Source organism: Typopeltis vanoorti, chromosome 21, assembly GCF_054136105.1.
Source record: "Typopeltis vanoorti isolate ZY-2024b chromosome 21, IOZ_Tvanoo_1.0, whole genome shotgun sequence".
In the NCBI taxonomy this organism is placed as follows: Eukaryota; Metazoa; Arthropoda; class Arachnida; order Uropygi; family Thelyphonidae; genus Typopeltis; species Typopeltis vanoorti.
The window spans coordinates 82,236,655-82,263,864 of record NC_143569.1 but is presented as its reverse complement, the minus strand read 5'-3'; the positions used below and the strand labels follow the sequence as shown (position 1 = coordinate 82,263,864).

The 27,210-nt window shown below is 34.5% G+C and overlaps 1 protein-coding gene across 6 annotated transcripts in view; it reads right to left on the bottom strand.

Annotated features, from left to right (window-relative positions):
- RtGEF (Rho-type guanine nucleotide exchange factor) overlaps positions 1-27,210 on the bottom strand; it is a 334,719-nt gene that overhangs the window by 192,738 nt on the left and 114,771 nt on the right. For all 6 annotated transcript variants that reach the window (XM_090411130.1, XM_090411129.1, XM_090411131.1 and 3 more), the window contains exon 13: positions 21,031-21,278. In XM_090411130.1, the coding sequence (XP_090267256.1) occupies positions 21,031-21,278 (248 nt within the window). The remainder of the gene's footprint in view (positions 1-21,030; positions 21,279-27,210) is intronic.

The window sequence follows — 27,210 nt, the reverse complement described above, 5'->3', positions numbered from 1 at the left end:
GAATACCAATCCTGTATTTTCTCCAAGAAATGGAACAAACAAGGTCTAGCAGAACATCATAGGATTACTAATACTAGCCATGAGATCCTTCAAAATGATGTCGAATTACTACATAGATGTATCCATACATAGATGAACATCTCTTTAAAGAAAGTTCCAAAGTACTACTTCAGCATTACCCAAATCTCAACCTTAATAGACTATCTATGCTAAAAATCTGGAAAATTATTATTAAGAATTATACTGTTTAATTATATAAGTTTTTACTACATATACACATACACTGTATTTTGTCTTAATCACACATCATTTAAATTCATCCTAAAAGTAAAGGTTTTTTTAACTGGCTGTCTCAAGACTATATATAAGGAGAGATTCCACGTACCTTCATTATTGTTTAAATTTTTTCTGATTTCCAATTGTATTATACTGATGATGATACATGAATTGAAATATCTGTAGTTAATCTATCTTAAACATTTTTCAACTGTCTATATGTTACTTATATGGAATGAGTAGCATAGTTATCATTCAGAAGACTATTAAATTTGGCAGAATGAAACCTGCTTCAATTTCTCACAGTCAGGAATAGTAATGGTATGCTGGCATCTTTTAAGGAAGGCAAGTCAGTTGAGTTGGCATGGCAATTTTAGTTTTCACTCATGCTTCATGTTCTAAAAGTCACTGGTAGAAAACACTTAAGTGCAAAGAATTCAAGAAAAAAAATTAGTGAAGCATTCTCACATTATTGAATCCTAACAGACCTCTAGTTGCTTACTGCACTAATATTAACAAAGGGAGAAACTTTGCTTCAAATGTCTTAGTAAAGAAAGTATATCTATTTTTTCTGATTTCCAATTGTATTATACTGATGATGATACATGAATTGAAATATCTGTAGTTAATCTATCTTAAACATTTTTCAACTGTCTATATGTTACTTATATGGAATGAGTAGCATAGTTATCATTCATACCTCTAGTTGCTTACTGCACTAATATTAACAAAGGGAGAAACTTTGCTTCAAATGTCTTAGTAAAGAAAGTATATCTACCAGTATTGCCAAATCTCTCTCTCTCTGTTTAGTTGTCAGTGGTTCCATCTATCATATCACTGAAATCGTCTCAGTAATGAAAATACATGCTGTACTATATTGAGAGACAACAAGAACAGTTGATGGACTTGTCAGGAGATGTATGATGTTATGTTAGCTGTTATATTAATAGATGTCTGGAAGGAGGAAAGAACAGATATGTGAAAACAAATGGAAGAAATGTGAAGAATACCTTTAAGAATAAAACATAAGGAAGGAACACTGGTTTTCTGTGCTTTTGCTAACACTGAGAGTTCCTATGAATGAATGAATTTATCTTTATTGATAAATATGATGAGAATTTTGTGGTTAACAAAGAAAAAGAGAACATTACTTAAAGGAATTCAGACATTGTGGGATGTATACAAGACAGTGTTCAAATCAGTTTTAACTTATGGATCTGAGAGCTGGGTCAGAAGTAAAACACTTGACCAAAGACTAGAGACCGCAGATATGAGAGTCCTGAGAAAGATTAGTGGCGTGAACAGATGGCATCAATGGCAATATCGTATTAAAAACGAGGATATTAGGAAAGAACTTGATGTTGTCAGCATCCAGGAATGCATTAGCAGAGCTAATCTCAGGTGGTATGGTCACTTAAACAGAATGGGAGAGGAAAGATTAGCAAAACCAGTGTTCTCTGCCAGATTGGCAGGAAAATGACCCAGAGGAAGACCAAGATGTAGGTGGATTGATACGGTACAAAGAACTTGTGCCTTAGACGATAGAAATATAAAATCTGATAATGTTGGAGTCTTGACAAGTAACAGACTGATTTGGAGGAAAATTGTAGATAGGAAGTTAGTAACGATGTAAATTTTTCATGTAGTACTATCATATCCCGCACCCCTTGAGGGTACATGGCAGGAATTTGATGATGACGACATTGTGGGAGAAGTGGGACTAAGAGAACCAATATCACCCAATTGTTTTCTACTACATTAGAAGTTAGGAAGGGCAATCTATAGTATTATCAATGGAAGATTTCTTCCATTGATGTTAATTTCACAGATATATACAAGTAATTGTTCCATCGATAGTCCAGTTGGCAGAGCAGCGGACTGTAAAAGTATAACAGTACTGATATCCATAGGTTGGTGGTTCAAATCTCCATTGACAGAAATTTTTTAAGAAGTGCAGCATACTTATGGATTATGAGATATCATTGAATGTAAACAGTAGTATGCAAAAGATCGTGGATGTAGCTATGGGAACAGGCAGAGTTGATATGGCTGAGTACTTGAGCAGTAACGGTGGCAATGAAAGTGGCAATGAGTTAGCGATGTTGAGTGGTAAGACAGCATGCACAGATGGCAGGAGTAAGCAGTATGACAGCCAGCAGTAAGATAGCAGACATGCAAGGTAGTGAAAATGGCATTTGCTTAAATGGTTTTGAAAAATTAATTTAAGATATGAAAGTGGAATTGGCAAAGATGAGGCAAGAGATTAAACGTATAAGGAATGAATTGTGGAGAATTACAGATTTGCATGGGAATGTAAGGAAGAATGGGAGGAAGATCTGAAAGAAATATCGAATGATTTAGGAGTTATAACGTGTGGAGATTCAATGATAAGAGGTGTGGTGAATGAAAAGGTGCACAAAGTCTGTTTTCCAGGAGGTAGAATCAGCAGGGTGGTTGAAGCATTGGATAAGAGGAGTATACTAGCAAAAGAGTTGATAGTAGCAGGCATGATTTGATCTGACTGGTAACAAGAAGAATGTAAGAATGCATATCATGAATGTAAGAATGGACATCAAACACCATTAAGCAGATTGGTCAATATTATTGGCCAATCTGCTTGTCTGGAGTTGTGGTCATGGTCTTGGAGAAGCTAGTGAAGACAATGATTCATAACTGGGTTCAGAGCAGCAGAATTCTCTTTAATGGGCAGCATGAGTTTACTAAAGGAAATTGTGTTTTAGCAATTTGCTTACTTATTGTAACAAGGTGACAAATACATTGGATTTGTCACCTTGTTACAAGGAGGATGCATGTACAGTAGCATATTTAGATTTTGCAAAGGCTTTCGATAGATTGCCACATAACAAGCTGTTGTTGAACTAGTGCATTATAATGGAGATTGGCTATCTGATAAGTATCAGCATGTTGTGTATGGAGGAGAGCAGAATCTCAGAAGACAAACGTCACTAGTGACATGCCCCATGGGTCTGTTTCAGTGCCATTATTGTTTAATTTGTATGTAAATGACATCGGAAGGGACTTAAATGATGACATGAGTTGTTTGCAGATGATGCAAAATTGGGGAGTTATGAGAAGTACAGCAGATTATAACCTTGCAAGAACACTTGAAGAATAGACTGTCTGAATTGATGAATGTATGGGGATGTCAGTTAACATAGCAAAGTGTAAGGTTTTAAAATTTGGGAAGCACAGATGGGATGTATAGGATTGGTTGAGATATCTTAGAAGTAGTGGAGGAGATGAAGGATCTGGGAGTTTGGATAGGGACTTGAAATTTCTTTGTCATTTTGCTAAAATTGTGAGGATAACACAATGAATTATAGGAATGATGCAGAGAACACTGACATTTTTAGAAGTGAAGATGTTATGATTCCATTGTACACAGCTTTGATTAAACTGCATGTGGATTACCGTGCACAGATTTGGTCACCTCGTTTTCAAAACGATGATGAGTTGCTGGAGAGAGTTGGAGATGATTGACTAAGTTGGATTCTGGTCTCTAGAATGTGAAATATGAGGACAGATTGAGAGAATGCAAATTAGAGCCCTAGTGGATAGAAGGAAGAGGGGGGGGGGGTCATGATTGAGATGTATAAGTTGGTAAGGAGTAATTACCAGATTAGCATGGGTGAGATTTTTCACAGAATATCTGGAGAACGAGAGGCCATCCCTGGAAGCTGTAATAAGGTGGGTGTGAGGAGTAGATTTTTTGGGTGATTGGAATGCTATGCCTGTGAGTGTCATGAGTGCAGGAACAGTGAATGCATTTAAGTTGAGGCATGATGAGCTGCGCATCTGAGAGTGGGAACTCCCACGATGAGTCTCTTGACTGCATGGAGGTCTGCTGATAATAATAATATTATACATTGGATATGTATATTGGTATGCATTATGGGAAGGTCAGAACTAGACCAGTTTTGACCTTTCTTGAGAGCTCATCATAAGGATGATCCCTTGGGGATAATGAGAACCTAAATCAATGTTATGCATTATACTAGTCAAGAATATAATTTTCTGTCTAGTATAATTGCTTTGCAGCAAAGTTAAAATAATTTCTATAGCTATCTTTCTAAACCAGAGTATTTCAGTAATAAGGTGATATATGCTTTTACAACTTGCATATGGAAAATGACTTCTGCACTGATGTAGTTAACAGTATTTTAATGGGACCTAGTTTCCACTGATGAGACCTCAAAACCAGTCTGGATAGTAACCTGTCCTGCAATGCAAAGCAATACACATACAAAATATGCTGTGGATTATGGGATAATAGTGAAATTTAATGTGGGGAAATTTGTTTTCCTATGCAAATAGCCTAGCTACGTGACACTACAAAAGATGACACTGTGGGTAGTTGGAGGATTAAGTAGGGAAGATATCAAGTTATGTATAGTGGAGTAGTGTGCCCCCCCCCCATGATAAGTTCTTGGATGCCTTAGAGGTGTCATGCAATAATAGTAATACATGCACATCAGCAAGAGTAAACTATTAGTATTATATATCCACTGACAGTGAATTGACTCTGAAAAGTTGCTTGACTCCATTATCAGAAGATATGTAATACATTTCAAAAATTGCTAAATACTGGTTTATATGTAACAAAAAAGTAGTAGTTAATCCATTAACAAAAGATGCTACAAAAAATGGCAATGCTCTTGCAAAATAATTTAATTACAAAACCTCAGGCAATTAACTGAATGCTGTTGAGTAAAGGGTTAATGAAGTATTATGTTTATAACAAGTACAAAGGGCCTGAAAATTTTTTTTGTTGGCCCTCAGAGGTGTGTCCCAAAAATTAGATGCCACAACTCCCTCAAAGCCCATTTCAGGTTCTACATCATACAACTTCTTCCAAGCATTGGTCAAGGTAGTAATCTTCATATCTTTCCATGAAGCTTCTAAGCTAAAAAGAATAGATCTGTTGTTATATGATGTAAATTTTGCAGCATCATCTTCTGTTCAGGAAGAAACAACCATCACATATTCATGTAATAGTTGTTTCTTCCAAAACAACCATCAACTCTTCCAAAAACTTATTCTTATATAACCTCTTACAGATAACAATTACACCCTGATCCATCAACTGTAACAGTGAAGTAGTGTTAGGAGGACAGAAAACACATTTAACTCTCCCATCAAAGCTAACCAACCTCTCAGCATTAGGGTGAGCAGGTGAATTATCTAGCAGTAAACAGTAAAACAGCCTTTATTTCATGAGAAGGAATTTTCAGCACATCTGTCTGGTAACATCACATACCAGGAATAAACTGGTTAAAGAACAGTCATAGAAAATATCCATTGTAAACCAGGAATTTTTTGAGTGGCAATATATCACTGGAAACTGTTCATAAATCATTTTAAAGCACGAGGTTTTTTTGCCTTACCAACTACCATAGGCTTCAGCCAAAGCAAGCCATTAGCATTTGCACAAAATTATCCTTACTTAGCTTATATATTTTCTTATTTAATTTATCCAGCTAAATCTAAATATAGATTTAGCTGGATATTTTCAGGAACTGCCATGAGAGAACCACTAGAGAACCAACCAGGGATTCTGATCTAGTGTCCAATCCTCACCTTCTCGTGGTGCACAATGACATGGTAAACATGACAGAATTTCATTCTGGCTGGAGTGTTGCCCAGTTAAATTAAACAAGGCCCCCCAACCCCCGTTGTTTGCCAGGGAACCAGGGTGAACAGCGAAAAGTCAGCTACTGGCACAAATCCTGAAACACACCCCAACTCAATATCACCAGAGTTCAAGATCGGTATTATCAACATAAGAAGTCTGAATGGCAAAGAAATGGAACAAGCTGAGTAATTGGATAAGTACCAGATCGACATAATAGGGGTGATGGAAACAAAAAAGACAAAAACTGGTGAGATCTTCCTGAGTAATAAATACAAAATGTTATATTCAGGCAATGAAAATCAAGGAAAAGAAGGAGTAGCCATAGTATTCAACACAAAATATGAGACTAATCTTCTTGAATGGCAGGCAGTCTCAAGTAGAGTGATGTGGGCAAATATGAGAATGGGGAACTGGACAATGAGACTAATTTGTGCCTATGGTCCCACAGAAGGTTCTACTAAGGTAGAAGTGGAGGAATTTGAGGCTTAAGGGAAAGCAACTGACACAATGAAAAATGAAAAGTTGGTTTCCTTGTTGGGGGATCTAAATAGCAGAGTAGGAAATGATTGTCAGACATATTTTGGTAAAATCTGGAGAAAAGATCCAAGCTAATAATAATGACAAATACCTGTTGGATTTCTGCTCAGGACATGGACTGGTTATTACTAACATAATGTTCCAACATAAAAATATACACAAATTCACATGGAGAGAAAAGGCAAGGAATAAGAAAAGTCTCATTGACTACGTTATTGTAGATAGTGATGTTTTCTCACTGGTCCAGGACACTGGAGTTTACAGAGGATTTGAAATTGGGAGTGATCACCATTTAGTCTTGAGTAAAATAAAATTGAATTTCATATTGAAAAGAAAAACATGTAAGAAAGTTTTAAAGAGAATAAAAGTTCAGCAGCTCTCATATGTGAACTTTAGACTAAAATACACAAAGATTATTGAAGAAAAAATGAAAGAGTTTGAGAACAGGAACCAAACCTTGGAGATTCAGTAGCAAGCCCTGAAGAAAACATTGACTGATTCAGCCAGAGGTGTGGTGAAGTTGTCTGCAAGGACAGAAAATTCTGAACTCCATGGTGGACAGAGGAAGTTAAAAAGGCAGTGAAGGAAAAGAAATCATGTCAAAGGTTCCTGGCAAATAAGTCAGCTTGGGGTCTTAGAGAATACAGAGACAAATTTAAGAAAACTAACCACTGTATAAAACTAGCTAAACAAAAGGCACAGGAAGACTTGGGTAAGAACAAATATCAGAAAGGTGGCAAGATATTCTGAAGGCTGTTGACAAAAGTCAGAAATGGAGGAAAGAATGCTGAAAAAGTAATTAGAGATGATAAAAGGTGACATGAAAACTGGAAAAAAAGATCCTTAATATATGCAGAAATTGCTTTGAAAAAGTGCTAAATAAAACAATCAGTGACAGCACAGTGGTAAAAAACACTCAACAGCCATAATCAGGAATACATATCCACGCTTGAAGCAGAAAAAGCCATCAAAAGCTTGAAATGCAGAAAGGCAGTGGGAGTAGATAATATTTGACCAGAAATACTCAAGTATAAAGTATAAAGTATAAAATGGAGGTATAAAGGTCTTACAGTGGCTGCACTGCATAATTCAAAAAACCTAAACAGAGGGACGAATTGTTGCATCCCAGTTTATGATTTTTATTCTAACTAGTAATTTCCTCTCATCTATGTTCTACTATTATCTATGCTCGAGATATCACCAAAAAATTTACTAATACTTAAGTTATTTCTCCCCTTAGTATCCCTAATATTTGTATTTATACTGCACCTTTTGGGATATTTAGTTTGAGATATTATATACAAAAACAAGGAGAAAGAACTAAAATATGTCAGAAAGTGTAACTATGTTGCAGTCGTGACACATTATCTTATTTCTTAACACATTAATTTCCCGCGTGATTAGGTTCGTAATTTTCAAGTGGTGCATTGGACAGCAATTTCAGACAACTGTTTTATCATTGGACAAAAGGTTTATTAAATTCCTTAACATGGTACAATTCAAATTTTAGTTATTACTCAATTCAATGCTATACTAAATATTTACAAACTGACATTAGCTTATAAATAATTAAGCTATGATCCTATAATGGGTATTACGATCATGCTGCCATACACATTCCACACATAACTTCATATGACATGGACATATAAGATTAATTCACACTATTCAACTATCCAAACTTAAGTAGCTTAACTAAACCATTTACTGCACTAACACATAACTATGACATTTAAACTTTCTTATACAATATAATAGACATGCAAAATTCTCAGGACGCTTAATAACTCATAACATTAACACTAGCCAGCTTACTTTCAATATATTCTGTCAGATACTAAAGTCCTAGTATTGTTTTCTTGGTCACTTCAACAGTTCAGTATTAGAATAATGATAGCTAATACAGACGAATCTTAGTTAACACGAGATATAATTTACAGTACCTTTCTTTCCTGAGTTTTCCATATGGGCCTCTATCTTTTTCTGATTGAAGTATCCTGGTATAACCTCTCCGATAATCTGCTTCTCCTATGTTCCCTTTTGAATTGAACTATGCCTACGCGGTCTTTACCTTTCGTTATTCAGGACACACTTTGAATCATCTAAATAACGGCTTTGCAACTCGCGACGTGGATATCGATTTCTTTACAGCTTTCCCTTTTTCGTGGTTGTCACTGAAGTTGAAACACAAAGAATATGCTTTCTTTTCCTCGACTATATGGCATTCTTCGCTTCTTACATAGGAAATACGGAACCGAAATTCCGCTCACTTTTGTTTCCGTGTTGTGACGACGGAGATATAACTCCAATCTCGCCACTCAGGAAAACACCGTGAAACCCATACAAAGGAGCTCGCGAAGAACTCTCCTGGAACAGAACCAAAAACCAAAAGCCAAAAAGGTCTAAAAGCCTACTTGTCTAAAAAGCCTCGTGGGGAGGGGGGGGGGGGTTCCAACCCTTTTATACTTGCTCTCCTAATGGCACCCTCTTTAACTTCTTTTCTCCGCCCCCTACTTGATTTTACTTCACCGACCAATTAGGGTGGCGTTTTTCTGCCAAACGTCCTTTGGTTGGCAAGCCCGTAACGATGTCTCAATCCGGGAATCGGCCCTGAGCGATAGTCTGTTGTTTTTCTTTTGCTAGCCTCTAACTTAATCCCCTTTCCAAAATTTCTCTATGAACTTACTTAATATTTTAATCTCTAGCCTCTCACATACCGTCTCTTATGACTAATTCTTTTCTGTCTTATTTAGTTAAATTTTCTCTTTTATATCATATTACAACATTAATATATTCTTTCTTTTTGTTAGTTAGTTCAACAAACACCTTTATATTTTATATATTTTATTGGATGCAAGAATATTCTTTTTCTTTTAATTAATTCATCTATTATCTTTTATGCAGGGTTTTTAATTTATTTATTCTTCATGTTACACCATGATAGCTGAGAATTCTACATTCTTAAGATATCAGGTGTAACAGAATACCAGATGACTAGAAGAGAGCTCTCATAGTACCCATATAAAACTGAGAAATAAAACTGAATGTGAGAATTACAGAGGTATTTCTCTAATAAATGTTCCTGGTAAGATTTATGTCAACATACTTGAGAAAACGGTTCAGAAGGATTGTGGAAGAGAAGCTTGGTGAAGAACAAGATGGATTCAGGTCAAATAAAGGCTGTCAGGATCAGTTCACTTTACGACAAATAATTGAGAAGTCATGGGAAGATAACAAAGATCTATATTTAAGTTTTGTAGATCTGGAAAAAGGATATGACAATGTGCCAAGAGACAAGCTATTCAAAATGCTACAGTTATATAGTGTCGGTGGGGCATTATATCAAGCAATACTTAGTCTTTATTTGAGTTATTCATTATCTATATGGATCGCATTATGAAGAAAAGTGATATTAAACCTGATATCAAAACTGGAGATGTTAATGTCAGCTCTTTGCTTTATGTGGATGATGTTATACATCTAAATAAATCCACTACAAGTCTGAAAGATTCCCTGACTAAATTGAATAAACGCTGTAATAGATATGGTACGAAGGTCAGCAATAACAAGAGAAAGAGAATGAAAATAGGCAGAAGCATTGAAAATATCAACTGCATTGTGAATGGAGAACCTATAGAAAACAAGTAAAACATTTCAGCTACTTAGGCACAATTTTTAGTGAAGATGGTAAATTAAATATGGAAATAGAAACAGAATCAGCAAAGCAGATATGGCAGGAAACCAACTGAAGAAATTTATATGGAATAAGAGAGAAATTAGTCAAATCATTAAGTTAGCTGTATACAAGACAGTGTTCAAACCAAATTTAACTTATGGATCTGAGAGATGGGTTAGAAATAAAACACTTGACCAAAGACTAGAGACCTCAGATATGAGAGTCCTGAGAAAGATGAGGGGGCATGAACAGATGGCATCAATGGCAATATCATATTAAAAAAGAGGATATTAGGAAAGAACGTGATATTGTTAGCATCCAGGAATGTGTTAGCAGAGCTAATCTCAAGTGGTATGGTCACTTAAACAGAATGGGAGAGGAAAGATTAGTAAAACAAGTGTTCTCTGAAGGTTGGCAGGAAAAAGCCCCAGAGGAAGACCAAGATACAGTAAAAAGTGCCTTAGAAGACAGAAATATAAGATCTGATAATGTTGTGGTCTTGACAGGTAACAGATTAATTTTGAGGAAAATTGCAGATAGGAAGTTAGTAATGATATAAGTTTTTCATGTAGTACTATCATATCCTGAGTCTCCGTAGCTTAGTTAGCATAGACGAAGCCCTTTGGTCGGAAAGACCTGGGTTCGATTCAAGTCAGCGATGTGAGGAACCTTTATGTAGTCTCTTTTGTCTAAAGGTGAGTTAGCCGATCTCATACAGAAGGTTTTTTTTTCACCCGGAAGCTCGCTTTTTCACCCCCCCCCCAGAACAGGCAAACCGGCCCCTTGAACACACGCTACTACAGACATACGACACTTCCAGGAATAAGGAGTAACCAACGTATTCAGTAGGATTTCTGTTCCGAATACCTACATGGTAAAATGTGTAGGTCTACGTGTGAACGTGAATTAGAATCGGATAGGATAGGACTATCATATCCTATACACCCCCTTGAGGGTACATGTCAGGAATTTGATGATGGTTTATTTTTCTTTGATGCTTTTTAAATGGAAGAAATGTTTAGCAAGACTGTCGCACAATGTAGTTTGAAGACAAATTTATTTTCTTCTTCAGCTTAAGAAAAAGGGGGGGAAAAAATTTTAAAAGAAAAACTAAAATGTGCATTTAATTTCTTTGGTTTTTTTAAAAATAAATTTAAGAAGTTTTAGGAAACTATTGCTAATCAGCTACACTGATGTGGACAACCTTATTTAACAGAAGAACTTGTATTTTGATGTGACTGAGTAGAGCAAAGAGTGCTCATTCAAAAATGATTGAATTATTGTTCTGAAAGTTGTTGCTGTAAAAGGAATTGGAGACTATAAAAATACTTGAGATATATCAGACATTTAGAGGAATTATTTTGAAAGACTGTTAAAATGAAAGTGACAGAAACAATGACAGAACAGTAATAAAAAATATTTTAGAGGAATGCAGTCAGGAGTATATATATCAATACTTGGGGTAGAAAATGCCTTCAGAAATCTGAAATATGTAAAGGCATCAGGAGTAGATGACATTAAACAAGAACTGCTTAAATGTGTTGGTACAGAACTTTTACAGTATCTATAATGCATAATTGAGAAGGACAAAAGTGGAGTAGAGCTCTCACCAGAACACATCTATAAAAAGAGAAATAAATACAGCATAATGTAACAATTACAGAGGAATTTCCATGCAGAGTGTTCTTGAGATTTATGCAAACATACTTAGAAGAGGTTAACAAAATTGTGGAAGGGAAACTTGAAAAACAAACTCATATCAGGACAAATAAAGGTTGTCAAGGTAACATCTTCCCTTTAACACAAACAGCTGAGAAACCTTGAGTTATATTTTTTTATATATAAAAATTGTAAGTTTTGTAAATCTGGAAAAGGCATATTACAAGGTGCCATGAGAAAAATAGCTCAAAACATTACACACAAATGGGACATTATACAGAGAAATGTATAGACTATATGCAAGTTATAACTCGGCAATCAGAATTGAGAGGGAACAGAAAGATTGTTTAATACCTGATTTTACATCAAAATAAGGTGTGCACCACCTCCACTCTAATTCCCAGATGCTCAAAACAATTAGGAGATATTTTAGTTTCTGTCGGATAATTATAAATTTCTGCAAATAATTATAACTATTGGGTACTTTATAAATGAATAAATATTTCTAACTTAGGGATAGGATGTAAGTGATGAGATATTGTTTAAATAATCGATATTTATTACAAATTTAACAACTTATACATTTTAGCGTGAAATAATTTTAACAAGAATAGCCAAAAACGCTTTTGTTAATTTTTAATAGGAAGCATGGTCTCCATTAACAGCCAAAATAGCAGCCATACATCTTGATTGTATGGACCGGATAAGATGATCAAACAGTTCTTGTGGGATATTTCCCCACTCTTCTGTGAGAGCAATTTCGAGTTCTTGAAGCAATTGCGGTGGCACCAGTTGAGCAGAAACGTGCTTACCTAAAACATCCCAGACATGTTCGATTGGATTACAAGCCCATGAACAGGCAGGCCAGTCCATTCGTTCAATATCTTCTTCCTCAAACAACTCTTGTAACAAATTTGCAAGGTGTGGACGAGCACTGTCATCCATAAAACGAATTCTTGGCCAATTGCAGCAGCATATGGACAAACTATAGGTTCCAAAATATCACTGCGATACCTTTGGGCTGTTAAGGAACCGTTTCTGATAAATAGAGATCAGTATGGCCACCTATACTTATTCCAGCCCATACCATCAAACTCAGACCTTGATGTTGGGATCTTTTACGAACAATCTGTGGATTATTTCTTGTTCCACTTTCACGCCATATCAAGATACGTCAGTTATCCAGTTGCAGACTGAACCTAGACTCGTCACTAAAAAGTGCTCAAGCCCAATCATCATTTGTCAAATTGCAGTGTTCCTGTGCCCAAATTCTGTGGCTTGTTTATGATTTGCAGTAAGTGGAATACAAACAATTGGTATTTGAGCATATAAACCTATGGCATGAAGACAATCTCGAACATTTCCCAGTGATTCCAAAGTTACGAAATTACGCTTTGAGATACACGCCACGCTTGAGCGACAACTTGCTGCATTTGTTCAACTTCTAATCGACCAATTGCTCTTCAAGCCATGAATTCTGGGATATCATGTTGCTCTGCCATTTTTAACAAAATAATGAGTGGTAAGGGACACAAGTTTACAATTGAAGTGATAATTATGCACTGTGGAAGTGAGAGCAACAAGCCACGCTTTTATATCCCCCCCCACATGCTAATATGGCTAAGACACATTTCGACGAGTCTTAACATGATTTTGTACACAACTGTATGTTCTACACTGTTGTATATTAAGAATATTTTAAAATAAATGTGTTACATTTGTAAATTATTTTTCTAACTTTATAATTTACAAGAAAACCAAAATATCCCCCAACCTGACATCAGAATTGAAGATAGAATTTTTCCATTCCCAAGATAACTTTTTTTTTTGTTATTACGGCTCCCACTCACATTTTTTTATTGAAACCTACAGTACATTCATACTGTAGGCAAGCTAAGGATTTTTTTCCTACATTTTTATTATTAATTAAATTAGTTATTTTTATTATTAATTTTCATTAATAATAAATTTTTTATTATTAATTATATATGTGTGTGTGTGTGCGCACGCACACTTTAAGTTATATACCTATATATATAGGTATACAACTTAAAAAAACTGTGTGTTTTAGCAAAATTAATATACGTGTGTGTATTTTTGTGTGTGTGTGTGTGTGTGTTTTTTTTAATTCACTTGTGTTATCTGAAATTAACATAAACAAACTGAATGAGATTTAGGTATGACTCAAAGGGAAAATAATATTTTTTTAAAGGTAAGTAATAAGTATAGATACTGGAAAGAAAAATAACACCCATGATACAAATTTTAGTTGCATTAAAACATTTCCTTCAATCATAATCAATTGTATTCTTTCTTTTTATAGCAAAGCCTTGCTATATTCTGGTTTCCATTTGAATCTCAGCATACTACTTGACGTATCACAGCTATTGATAATGAGTTGTGCGGATTCATGGAAATACACATGTCACAAAATACAATTTAAACATGAAGTTTCCCTTTCTACAAGTAAGGAAAAACAATGTATAAAATGAATACTGAGGTAGAAAAACATTATTATATAATTTATTAAAGCAAAAGGAAGACATGTTCTTGACACAGAAATGAAATTAGTGCAATTCATTCTCAAATTTGAAAAACTTAACTCCATGTGTTCAAACTACTGCAATTACAAATCTTTCTTGCTAAATTTAAATTTAAATCTTTCTTGCTAAAAATGAGTAAAGAAATCTTGCTTAAATAACAATAATAAATTGCAACTCTAAATCTCACAAAAATCTGATTAATATAAATACCATTTTAAGAGATACGAAGACAAGTAAATTTATTTACTTAATAGAAATTAAAAGAGGTGCTTAAGGGTCAAAGCTGTATAACTGAGAGGAGACCTCCACATAGCCTTTAAAGGAGTGCAGAGAACCGACCAGACCTCTGACCTAATGTCCAATTCTCACCTGCTCGTGGTGCACCCTGTTAGGTATCTCTGCTGAACAAATGAGGATGGGCTGGCAATTTGGGATTTAGTCAGCCAAATTGTATTCTTATTGGCTTAAACCAAAATACAAAACGATGGTACAATATGACAGAATTTCATGACTGCTGGGCATTGCCCCAGCAGTCATGAAAATGGGCTTTAAACAAGGCCCCCAGTTTTCACCAGGAAACCAGGGCAAACAGCAAAAAGTCAGCTACTGGAACAAATCTGAAAACACACCCCAACACAACATCACCAGAGTTAAAGATCGGTATTATCAACATAAGAAGCCTGAATGGCAAAGAAATGGAGCTAGCTGAGGAATTAATATAAATTCTCCAATATAATAATAGGAATGACGGAAACAAAAAAGACTAAAACTGGTGAGATCTTTCTGAGCAATAAATACAAAATGTTATATTCAGTCAATGAAAATCAAGGAAGAGAAGGAGTAGCCATAGTATTCAACACAAAATACGAGACTAATCTTCTTGAATGGCAGGCAGTCTCAAGTAGAGTGATGTGGGCAGATATGAGAATGGGGAACTGGACAATGAGACTTATTTGTGCCTATGGTCCCACAGAAGGTTCTACTAAGGATTCCACTAAGATAGAAGTGGAAGAATTTTTGAGGCTATAGAGAAAGCAACTGACACAATGAAAAATTGGTTTCCTTGTTGGGGATCTAAATAGCAGAGTAGGAAATGATTGTCAGACATATTTTGGGAAAATTTGGAGAAAGATCAAAGCTAATAATAATGACAAATACCTGTTGGATTTCTGCTCAGGACATGGACTGGTTATTATTAACACCATGTTCCAACATAAAAATGTGTACAATTCACATGGAGAGAAGAGGCAAGGAATAAGAAAAGTCTCGTTGACTATGTTATTGTCAATAGTGATGTTTTCTCCCTGGTGCAGGACACGAGAGTGTACAGAGGAAATGAAATTGGAAGCAATCACTATTTAGTCTTGAGCAGGATAAAATTTCATTTCATTTCATTTTGAAAAGAAAAACATGTAAGAAAGTTTTAAAGAGAATAAAAGTTCAGCAGCTCTCATATGTGAACTGTAGACTAAAATACACAAAGATTATTGAAGAAAATATGAAAGAGTTTGAGAACAGGAACCAAACCTTGGAGATTCAGTGGAAAGCCTTGAAGAAAACCCTGATTGATTCAGCCAGAGAGGCATGTGGTGAGGTTATCTGCAAGGATAGAAAAATCAAAACTCTATGGTGGACACAAAGTAAAAGAGGCAGTGAAGGAAAATAAGAAAGCATATCAAGAGTTCCTGGCAAATAAGTCAGCTTGTGCTCTTAGAGAATACAGTCAAATGTAAGAAAGCTAAACACTGTGTAAAACTAGCTAAACAAAAGACACGGGAAGACTTTGGTAAGAACATAGAAAATAAATATCAAGAAGGTGGCAAGATATTCTGGAGGTTGTTGAAGAAGCTCAGAAATAGAGGAAAGATTGTTGTAAAAGGAATTAGTGATGATAAAGGTGACATGAAAACAGGAGAAAAAGATATCCTTGAAGTATGGAGTAATTATTTTGAAAAACTGCAAAATGAAACAAGCAGCACAGCAGTAAAAAACACTCAACAGGCATACAGTCAGGAATACATATCCATACTTGAAGTAGAAAAAGCCATCAAAGGCCTGAAATGTGGAAAAGTAGCAGGAATAGATGATATTCAACCAGAAATGTTGAAGTATGGAGGTATAAAAGTCCTACAATTGCTACACTGCATAGTTCAAAAGGCCTGGACAGAGGGACGAATACCCGATGACTGGAGTAGAGCTCTAATAGTACCCATATATAAAACAGGAAATAAAACTGAATGTGAGAATTACAGAGGTATTTTCCTACTGAGTGTTCCTGGCAAGATCTATGCAAGTATACTTGAGAAACGGCTGAGAAGAATTGTGGAAGAAAAGATTGGTGAAGAACAAGCTGGATTCAGGCCAAATAATGGCTGTCATGATCAGATCTTCACTTTATGACAAATAGTTGAGAAATCATGGGAATATAATAAAGATCTGTAGATCTGGAAAAGGCATATGACAAGGTGCTAAGAGAGAAGCTATTCGATAAGCTACAGTTATATGGTCTCAATTGGGCATTATATATCAAGTAATACTTAGTCTTTATTTGAGTTGTAAGTCAGCAGTCAGAAGTGAAGGAAGTACAGGAAGATGATTTAATGTTAAATCTGGTGTGAGACAAGGATGTACATTATCCCCTCTGTTATTCATTATCTATATGAATCACATTATGAAGGAAAGTGGTATTAAATATGATATCAAAATTGGAGATGTTAATGTCATCTCTTTGCTTTATGCAGACAATGTTATACTTTTAAATAAATCAGCTACAAATCTGCAAGATTCCCTGACTAAATTGAATAACTGTTGTAATAGATATGGTATGAAGGTCAGCAATAAAAAGACAAAGACAATGAAAATAGGCAGAATCATTGAAAATGTCAACTGCGTTGTGAATGGAGAACCTGTGGAACAAGTAAAACATTTCAGCTACTTAGGCATGATTTTTAGTGAAGATGGTAAATTAAATATGGAAATAGACAATAGAATCAACAGAGCCAGAATGGTAGGAAGTGAATTAAATAATTCATATGGAATAAGAGAGAAATTAGTTGAAACACTAAATTAGCTGTATACAAGACAGTGTTCAAACCAGTTTTAACTTATGGATCTGAGGACTAGAGACAGAAGATATGAGAGTCCTGAGAAAGATTAGAGGCGTGAACAGATGGCATCAATGGCAATATAATATTAAAAATGAGAATATCAGGAAAGAACTTGACATTGTCAGCATCTAGGAATGCGTTAGCAGAGCTAATCTCAGGTGGTATGGTCACTTAAACAGAATGGGTGAGGAAAGATTAGCAAAACAAGTGTTCTCTGCCAGGTTGGCAGGAAAACGACCCAGAAGAAGACCAAGATACAGGTGGATTGATACGGTACAAAGTGCCTTAGACCAGGGCTCTTTGTACCGTGAACTGGCAACCGGCAGCGCGCATGCGACCCAAACGTGCATTTTTGGTGGCCCATAAAAGGTTGACCACACTTACATGGCATGTGGCCCGTAAAATTTTATCATCAAGAAAAGACATTATGGACATTTCAAGAGGACATTATCTACTAGTCAAGTGCTAGATGGTTAAGTAGAGGTGCTGTGCTAAAAATATTTTTTAATTTATGTGAAGAAATAGATATTTTCATGATTGAACACGAAATGTTCAATCATGTCCCACAGTGTAGGATAAAAAATGGATTATGTTTCTTGCATTTATGATAGACATTACAACTACCTTAATGAACTTAATTTGAACCTGTAGGGCCAAGATAAATTACTATCAGAACTGTTTTCGGACATAAAAGCTTTTAAAGGCAAACTATGTCTGTTGAAGAAATATATGATGGAAGAAAATCTATGATTATATATGTTGCAAATTGGCATCTACAGTTGGATGGCAAACACAAAAGGAAACTTTTGTTGGTATTATTGAAAATTTACAAAACGGAATTTTCAATAAGATTTGTGGATATTCATAAAAATAGCATCGAAATGCGATTATTTTTGAACCCTTTTAATGTCGATATTGATGACCTATCAAACCGACTACTGATGGAAGTTTTGGAATTGCAACACAATGAAATATTAAAGAACCCATTTTCGTTAGAAAATATCCAAAAAATTTATTGATGCTTACCAAAAAATTTGAAGGATTAATCAGTTTCGCAAAGAAGATAAGTACATTTGGAAGCACCTATACATTTGCGAACAAGCATTTTCTTCCATGAGTTTTAGAAAAAATAAATTTTCTTCTCGACTGACTGATGAACATTTGCATGCTTCGATTCGAATTTACATCTCAGGTTATAAAGTGGATCTAGATAATTTGGCTAAGGGAAAACGATCTCAAAAGTCGCATTAAGCAAGGAGACATACATATTGTGATGCATAAAACTCTTTTACATGATAATAATTTTTCATTGAGTATCATTTTCATGCTTGTTTAATATCTCATACTTCATAGATATTTCTGTGTTTTTTTTTTAAGTTTGATATAATAAAAATTGATAACTTGAGTATTTTTTTCACTCACATATTTTCTATTAATTAAACTTGTGGCCCGATTATTAAAAATAAAAGTTGAATGTGGCACGCGAGTCTGAAAAGGTTGCAGACCTCTGCCTTAGATAATAGAAATACAGGATCTGATAATGTTAGAGTCTTGACAAGTAACAGACTGATTTGGAGGAAAATTATAGATAGGAAGTTAGTAATGATGTATATTTTTCGTGTAGTACTATCATATCCTGTACACCCCCTTGAGGGTACATGGCAGGAATTTGATGATGATGATAGTTTAAATAAAAGAAACAACAATGATTCTTTGAATCAAGTTGCCTATAAAATCAAGCAAGCGTCATTTCAAGATCAAATTAGTAAGTATTAATTGGATTTTAAAATAACCATCAACTAGAGTTTTGGGAAAATTGATACAGCCATAATTATTGAGGAATACTTTAAAGAGAACTGTTGCTGATTCCAAACACAATTATCTGACTTGTAATGACTTTCATATAGCACTTAAAATTTTTTTTGATCCTGTTGAAAGGGTGTCCAAGCCATTGTTTGCTAGTCCCAACTTACCATAATGATGGTACTGAATGTATTTCTTATATTCTCCGAGGCAGGTGTGAAGTCTTCCTGCCTGTTCTTTGTCCAGCCACAAATACAGAGCACTTTATACATTTCTGGATGCAAGAAAGGAAGAGAATGTTGTTAGTTTGATATATGGTTTAAATATGGTGTAGAGCTTATATTTATTAAGCACTCTGGATATTTTCAGATGTGGTCAGAATATATTAAATTAAAGAAGGTTTAATGCCAAAAGAAATTCATTTGAAGTTCATAATAGAGTATAGGCACTCTTCTCCTTCCTTTTCACCAATTAAGAAATGGGCTGCTGAGTTTAAACGTGGCCGTACTAGCCTTGAAGATGATCCACGTGAAGGACATCCAAAAATGTAACACCACCAGAAATCATTGATCAAGTGCATGATATGGTATTGGATGACCAGCGAGTCAAAGTGCATGAAATTGCTGAGACTATAGGCATTTCAAAATAACATGTAGGATATATTTTGCATGAAGAATTGCAAATGAAAAAGATTTGCACAAGATGGGTGTCACACTTTCTCAGAGCAGATCAAAAATGCACTCGCATGAAAATCTCTGAACAGTGCTTGGAGCATTTTAACAAGAATAAAACTGATTTTGTGCATTGATTTATTACTATGGATGAGACTTAGATTCACCATTACACACCAGAATCCAAACAGCAGTCAAAACAACTGCTGTTTGGATTCAATCGGCTTCTGTCCGGTCTGAATCCAAACAGACCGGATTGGCGCTGAACAACTGGACAGAAGCCGGTTGTTCAGTGCCAAAGAAGACACAGTCAGTTCCATCAGCAGGAAAGGTCATGGCATCGATGATTTGGGATGCTAAAGGCATTTTGTTTACTAATTATCTTGAAAAGGGTAAAACAATAACCAGGGAATATTATTCCAATCTTTTAACCAGACTAAACTAAAAAATTTGTCTAGTCTGGTTAAATTTCTTATGTTCTCCAAAGCAGATGTGAAGTCTTCCTGCCTGTTTTTAGTTACTCCAGTCACAAATAAATACAGAGCACTTTATACATTTCTGGATGAAAGAAAGGAAGAGAATGGTTGTTAGTTTGATATATGGTTTAAATGTGGTATGGAGCTTATATTTATTAAGCACTGGATATTTCAGATGTCTGAATATATTGGATAATAACAGTTTTGCTGTGGTCTTGTATATAAAGGAAGGAGGGGCATTTAGTAGTTTGTTTTGTGGAGATTATAGTCACTGGCTAAAAAGTGCAGTAAAGGTAGCAGAGTTCAATGGTATGAGCATTAGCACTGGAACCAACAGCTCTGGCTATGTGTTAGTTTATTATTATCATTTCTGTACTTGTTTCCAGTTAATATATGTAACATTTTCTGAAATTTCAGGACAAACCTACACAGAAACGTTATTCATTCATGAGTAAAGTTAAATATATAAATGAATAGTTTTTTTACTATATAAACCATTATGAATTTTTTTTTTTTAAATATTCAGAGCTATTTAAAGTTATACAAGACTTCAAAACAAATATCTATGACCAAAACTGGAGGAAATCAAAATACAATTTAAGGTGTTTGACATATATAGAAACACTTACATGTGGAGGAGGTGGTGGTTGAGCTGTCTGACCAGCGGAATTCTGTGATGACAAAGTGACATGCAATTTTGAAATATGTGAAGGACTCCCATGGGCTGGAGTACCAAATGACTGATTGGCTATTCCTTTTGGTGGGACTACACCTGATGGAAAGTGACTAGTCCGAATTTGCTGGTGTAGTAAGGAAAGCCACATGTCAGTTATTTCTTGAGTAGAACAAATAACAATGATTCTTTGAATCATGTTGCCTATAAAAATCAAGCAAGTGATTTAATTTAGGAATATCATAATGCATTTAAATAAATATGTAATGTACAAGCATTAATAACAAATTATTAAAATGTAACAAGAAAATGCATAAGAATTATGCAATATCTTCATTTACATAAAAATAGATCACTATTCAGTAACTTCTTTTCAGCCATTTTTCTGTCCGCTGCTGGACGAAGGCCTCCTCCAGTTTTTTCCACCTTTCTCTGTTCTTGGCAATGGTTGACCAATTTTCCGCAACAAATTTTGACAATTCATCACTCCACCTTCTTTTAGGATGTCCTCAGCCTCGTTTCCCTTCTTTTGCAATCCAGTTCATTAGTACGGTGGTTCATCGCCCATCTTCTCTTCTGGATAGATATCCAGCCCATTTCTATTTTAGTCGTTTATGGTGAAGAATGATGTCAGTGATATCAGTCTGGCTTCTTATCCAGGTGTTTCACTTCTTATCTTTTAATGTAATGCCTAGCATCAACCTCTCCATTTTTCTTTGAGTTGTTGTTAGTTTATTTGCCAGTGCTTTTGTTAGCGACCAAGTTTCACAACCATATGTCATGATTGGAGTATACGCTGGTTAAATGTCATCCTTTCAAAACAGTGGGACATTATTGTTTGACAAATGCTTTTCAATTTTCTGAATGCACTCCAAACAAGTTGAACTCTCGCATTTATTTCCTTTTGGAGTCCACAGTTTAGATCAATGAGATAACTTAAGTATTTATATGAAGAGACTCTTTCCCAGAAATTGTTTTCTATTATTATATTTTTTGGTGTTACAAAATGATTAAACATGATTTTAGTTTTTTCTCTGTTTATTTTTAGACCGACTTTTCCGCTTTCATGATATAGGTCTTCTGGAGTGTTTGCAAAAATTATCATCTACACATCTTAGGTGTGTTAGGTTTCTGTTATTAATTTATATACCAAGGTTTGTCCAGTTTATATTATTAAAGATTTCTTGAAGGACTGTTGTAAAGATTTTGGATGATAGAGAGTCTCCTTTTTGGACACCTTTTTCAATTGATATTTTATTGCTACTCACGTGAAGTTGGATTGTTGCTGTTACAGCGTGGTATATTTCCTGGAGGAGGTCCATATATTCTCCAGGAACTCCCTGATTCTGGAATGTTTTAATTATTGTAGTTTTGATGGAATCAAATGCTTTTTCATAATCAATAAAGGCTAAACAGCGAGGCCATTGGTTTTCTTCTGCTTTTTCTATTATTTGTTTTACTGCATGAATATGATCGATTGTGTTAAAGCTTTTACAGAATCCTGCTTGTTCTACTGGTTGATTTGAGTCTAGAAGATGGTTAACCTGTTTGTTATTACTTTTGTGAGAATTTTGTACAGATTAGAGAGAATATAATTGGTCTATAGTTCTTTACTTCTTCTTTGTCCCCTTTTTTAAATAACAGTATCAGAATAGCATTTTTCCAGTTTTCTGGTATCTTCTCCTCTTCTAGGCATAGATTTAGTAAGTTTGTGACATGGTGAATTATATCGTGTCCTTCCCATTTAATTAATTCTATGGGAATTAGGTCTTCACCAGGACATTTTACATTTTTTATTTGTTTTAATGCTTCTTTTATTTCATCTGAAGTGAATGGGGGAATAAATTCTATATGCGATGGAGAAGAGTTATTTATATTTGATTTATCTGTTGAAGGATCACTATAGAGTTCTTTATAAAATTCTTCTAGCCTGCTAAGGATTTGTTCTTGGTTCCTTATTGTAGTTCCATTCTTATCTTTTATTGCAGTTATTTGAGATTTGCCAACTGATAAATGTTTTCTTAGTATTTTCATATTTTTCTTGTTTTCAATTGTTTCTTTTATTTTTTTAGTGTTATAAGATCTTATTTCATTTCTAATCTTTTTCCTTATTGTTTTGCATAGTTCTGCATATTCTATTTTAGAAATTAAGTTTTTGTCTTGTTTCATATTTCGTCTCTTTTTTTTTTTAGTAGTTGTAAAGTTTCCTCTGAAAGTTTATGGTCTTTTTGTTGCTTTTGAATTCGTTGGCTGCTGAGATTATTACTTCCGTTAGGTTTGTGCTTATTTTATTTTTGTCTTCTTCTTCATATATACAGCAATCCCTCGATTAACGTGTTCTTTAAAACAGGTGCATTAATTGAAAATGCACTAATCGAATATAATAACCTATGGAAAAAAGTATAATTCGTTCCTCAATGTCTCAAGACCTAGTTAAAGGAAAACCATGAAGCTGAAAGACAATAAAACATATTCAGAATATAAATTTATTATTCTGCTTCTTAACAAGGAATTGGGCTAATGTAGTTTGGCAGGCATTCTGTTTCTTTTTTTTCATACGGCTGAGGGTATGGCCCTATTGCCTCTTCTGCAAATTTCGCTGGTTTTCTCTCTTCAGCAGTGTCAGTTTCTCAGCATTGCTGCTTAAAAACTGATTGTACAAAAACTATTTTCATATTGTTTCTGTAAAACCTCTTTGTGCTTGTCAGTGATTAGATTTTCATATTCTTCAGGATTTGCTCACTATGCATCTAAATTTAGTAGGTCAGAATTGCCCAATTTCTCAGAATGAGATTTAATTAATTAGATTAATTTGAAAAGCCTTTAAAATCATTTTCACAACGTGGAAGAATGTGCTTCAAAACGGCTCGCATATTGCTAGTAGTAATTTCATTCGACTTTGCGACTTTATAACCAGGCTGAGATTTCTCTGATTTAGCTAGAAAAGTCTTGGAAAACATTCGCTTCCAAAAAAAGGCCAGTTTCATCAACATTAAATATTTGTTGATCACAATAGTCCCCTTCTTATACAATTTTCTTCAAAATCTCTGGATATCTCCTTATCTGCACTTGCAGCTTTGCCTGTGATTAGAACATTATGTAGGCTATTTCTCATTTTGAAACGCTCAAATCACCCAGCACTAACGTGGAATTCTTCTTCTTTTCCATCATTGATAGCCCTTTCTTTCCAGGTTACGTTACAAAGAGACTTTTGATTTAATAAAGCCAGTGTTTAGTGGGATCCGTTTTTGGTTACAATCTTCGATCCATGTAAAAAGAAGTCTCTCTAATTCAAGCATTATAATACTCATACCCCGACTTCTGCTAATCCGGAGTTACGCGGTTTCTTATATGTACGTATTCCCATCCCACTTCAAGCCTCACCAGTAGTCTTATCTTTCCGGCACCGGCTGCATTTGCCAGTGTCGCACATGCTGTGAACAAGCACTGATGTGTTTTGCGCTGTCTCCATTCATACACGATTTTTATAGTCTACAAACCTTGCGATTGTTTAATGTTATGTTCTTGATAAAAATTTTATCACATTATGAAGAAATTTTGCTTGACAAGAAAAAGACATTATGCTGTCAGACGAATCTATTAATTTTATGAAACCATCGACATCGAAATAACTTTCTTTTTTTATGTACGAAAAATTACAATTATGATTATATTTCTTAAAAAATATAGGTGTTTTTGTAAACCTTTGGTCCCAATTGTATGTTTGTATATATAAATTACATGCAAAATTATACCCAGAGTTACACGAATTCGACTTAATTGCTTTTTGTTGGTCCCACCTACTGCGTAACTTCGGGGTATGACTGTACTTTGATTTCGAGTGCATGCATGATGAACTTGAAGCAGCGCCTTACCTTTCTCTTTGTATTCAGCAGTTGATTCACCCATTTTTGTGTTCTTGTCCTATCTTTGCTCTGGACTCACCTTGTTCATTTTTCTTTATTATTTCAAGTTTTTCTTCCAATCAGATTGCTTTTTGAATCATAGTGTATATGGAAATAGTGTAGTATGCTATTAAAAAATTATTTTATAAAATTTTTCAAATTGGTAACTAAATTATTTCATCCTGGCGAGTCATTTTTTAAAATAGTTAGCCATAAAAAATGTATAGATCGAAAAATTTTTAAATCTGTAACATTTATTTTTAAGATATATATAGGCGCACTAATCGAATTTGGGTATCAAAAAAAAATGACGCCCTAATCGGGGGCGCATTAATGGAGGGATTGCTGTATTTATTAAGTCTAGTTTTTGATCGAGTTTTTCTTCATAATCCTTCTTGTTTTCAATAGGTTTTAAGTCAAAACTTCTTGATTTTTTGTTGTTTAGTCATTTTATTCTTTCCAATTTGGGGTTTATTTTAATTTTGGCTATCACCAGTCTCTGGTCACTTCCTGTTTTTACTTGATTTAGTACTGAGGTATCTTGAACCATTTCTTTATTATTACATAGTATATAATCTATTTAATTTTTTATTTCTCCATTTGGACTTCTCCATGTCCATTTTCTTTTGAGGGCTTTCTTAAAAAATGTATTCATAATATAAAGCTTGTTAATGATAGAGAATTCTGTAAGAGCCATTCCCGAGTTGCTGCTTGTACTATGTATGTATGGTCCTATTATGTCTATTTGGTGAATGGGATGACCTACTTTGGCATTAAAATCGCCCATTATTATAGTAAAGTTTTAATTGCTATTTCTTTTTTTTTATTCAGTAACTATAGTACATAAAATGTAATCATCAAATTATAGCACTGAATAACAAAGTTGTAATTTAATTAAATTAGGTGATCTAATTGTCCTCTTTCAAATCACCTTTCACCTTTCTTAAACTCCACATCTGTTATACACCACTTCTCAGTCAGATTCTGTAACTTTGCAAATGATTCAAATTAATTCTCAGATTTTTACTGAGAATATACATTTACATAATATACATTACTTAAATTATTAAATACACATTCCTTTAAATTTTATTTCAACAAATTGGAAAAGTTCAAATAACGGATCAGGCATCATGAATAATATTGCAATCATTAATTTGATCAAAAATCAGTAAATGACAACAGCCGTGAAAGGCATCAATATCATACAAAATGCCAATTACCAAATTTTCATAAAGAATATTTCATATTATAATATGGTGCAATCATTGGAGATCTGAGGTCTTCATATAGGCTTTCACAAGTAATGACTGGAGAAATTATCAGGGTATGTGACCTAACGTCCAATTTTCAACATCTTGTGGTGCACCCCATTAGTAGGTATCTAACTGGATACTGAACAAACAAGGATGGGTAGCATTTTGGGATTTAGCCAACTAAACTGTAATTTTATTGGCTTAAAACAAATTGGAATGGAATTTCATACCAAGTGAGGAGGTGCCATACAGTTAAACAAGGCCCATCCCACAGCACAGTTTTGTCAGGGACCCCTGGCAAACAGGGAAAATTCAGCCACTGAAACAAACTCCAAATTCTGTTGATGCCAAAGAGCCATCAATAGAAAACAAGGGGAACTGGCCAAAGAATCTGAGAAATATGTCTGCATAATTGGTATTACTGAAACAAAGATAAGAAGGTAAATCGGTGAGATACTTCAAAATAAATAAAATATATTAAGAAAATCATGATCAGAGAAAGCAAAGAGTGGCTGTAGTTTTCAAGACTAAACATGAGAAAATTCTTGAATGGAAGGGCAATATCAACTAGTGATGTAGGTAAACATCAAAATGGAAGATTGGACAATGACACTTTATTTGTGCCTACAGTCCCTGAGGAGGAATTGTGAGTCATTAAAGAAGGCAGCTGATATTAAGAAAACATTAGTCCTTGGAGATCTAAACAGAAGAGTGGGAGATGATTACCAGACATATAGAAATGTTTTAGAAAAATATGAGGAAAAGAGCAGAGTAATAATGGTAAGTACCTGCTGGATTTCTGTTCAGGACATGGACTAATGTTCCAACATAAAAATGTGCACAAATTCACATGAAGAGAAGACAAAAAAATTAAAAAAAAGCCCGAGAAAGGATGAAACCTGAAAAAAATAATTTTATCTATATTGTTTTGGGTATAAGAGACAATCTTCATGCTGGTCCAGAACATAATAGTAT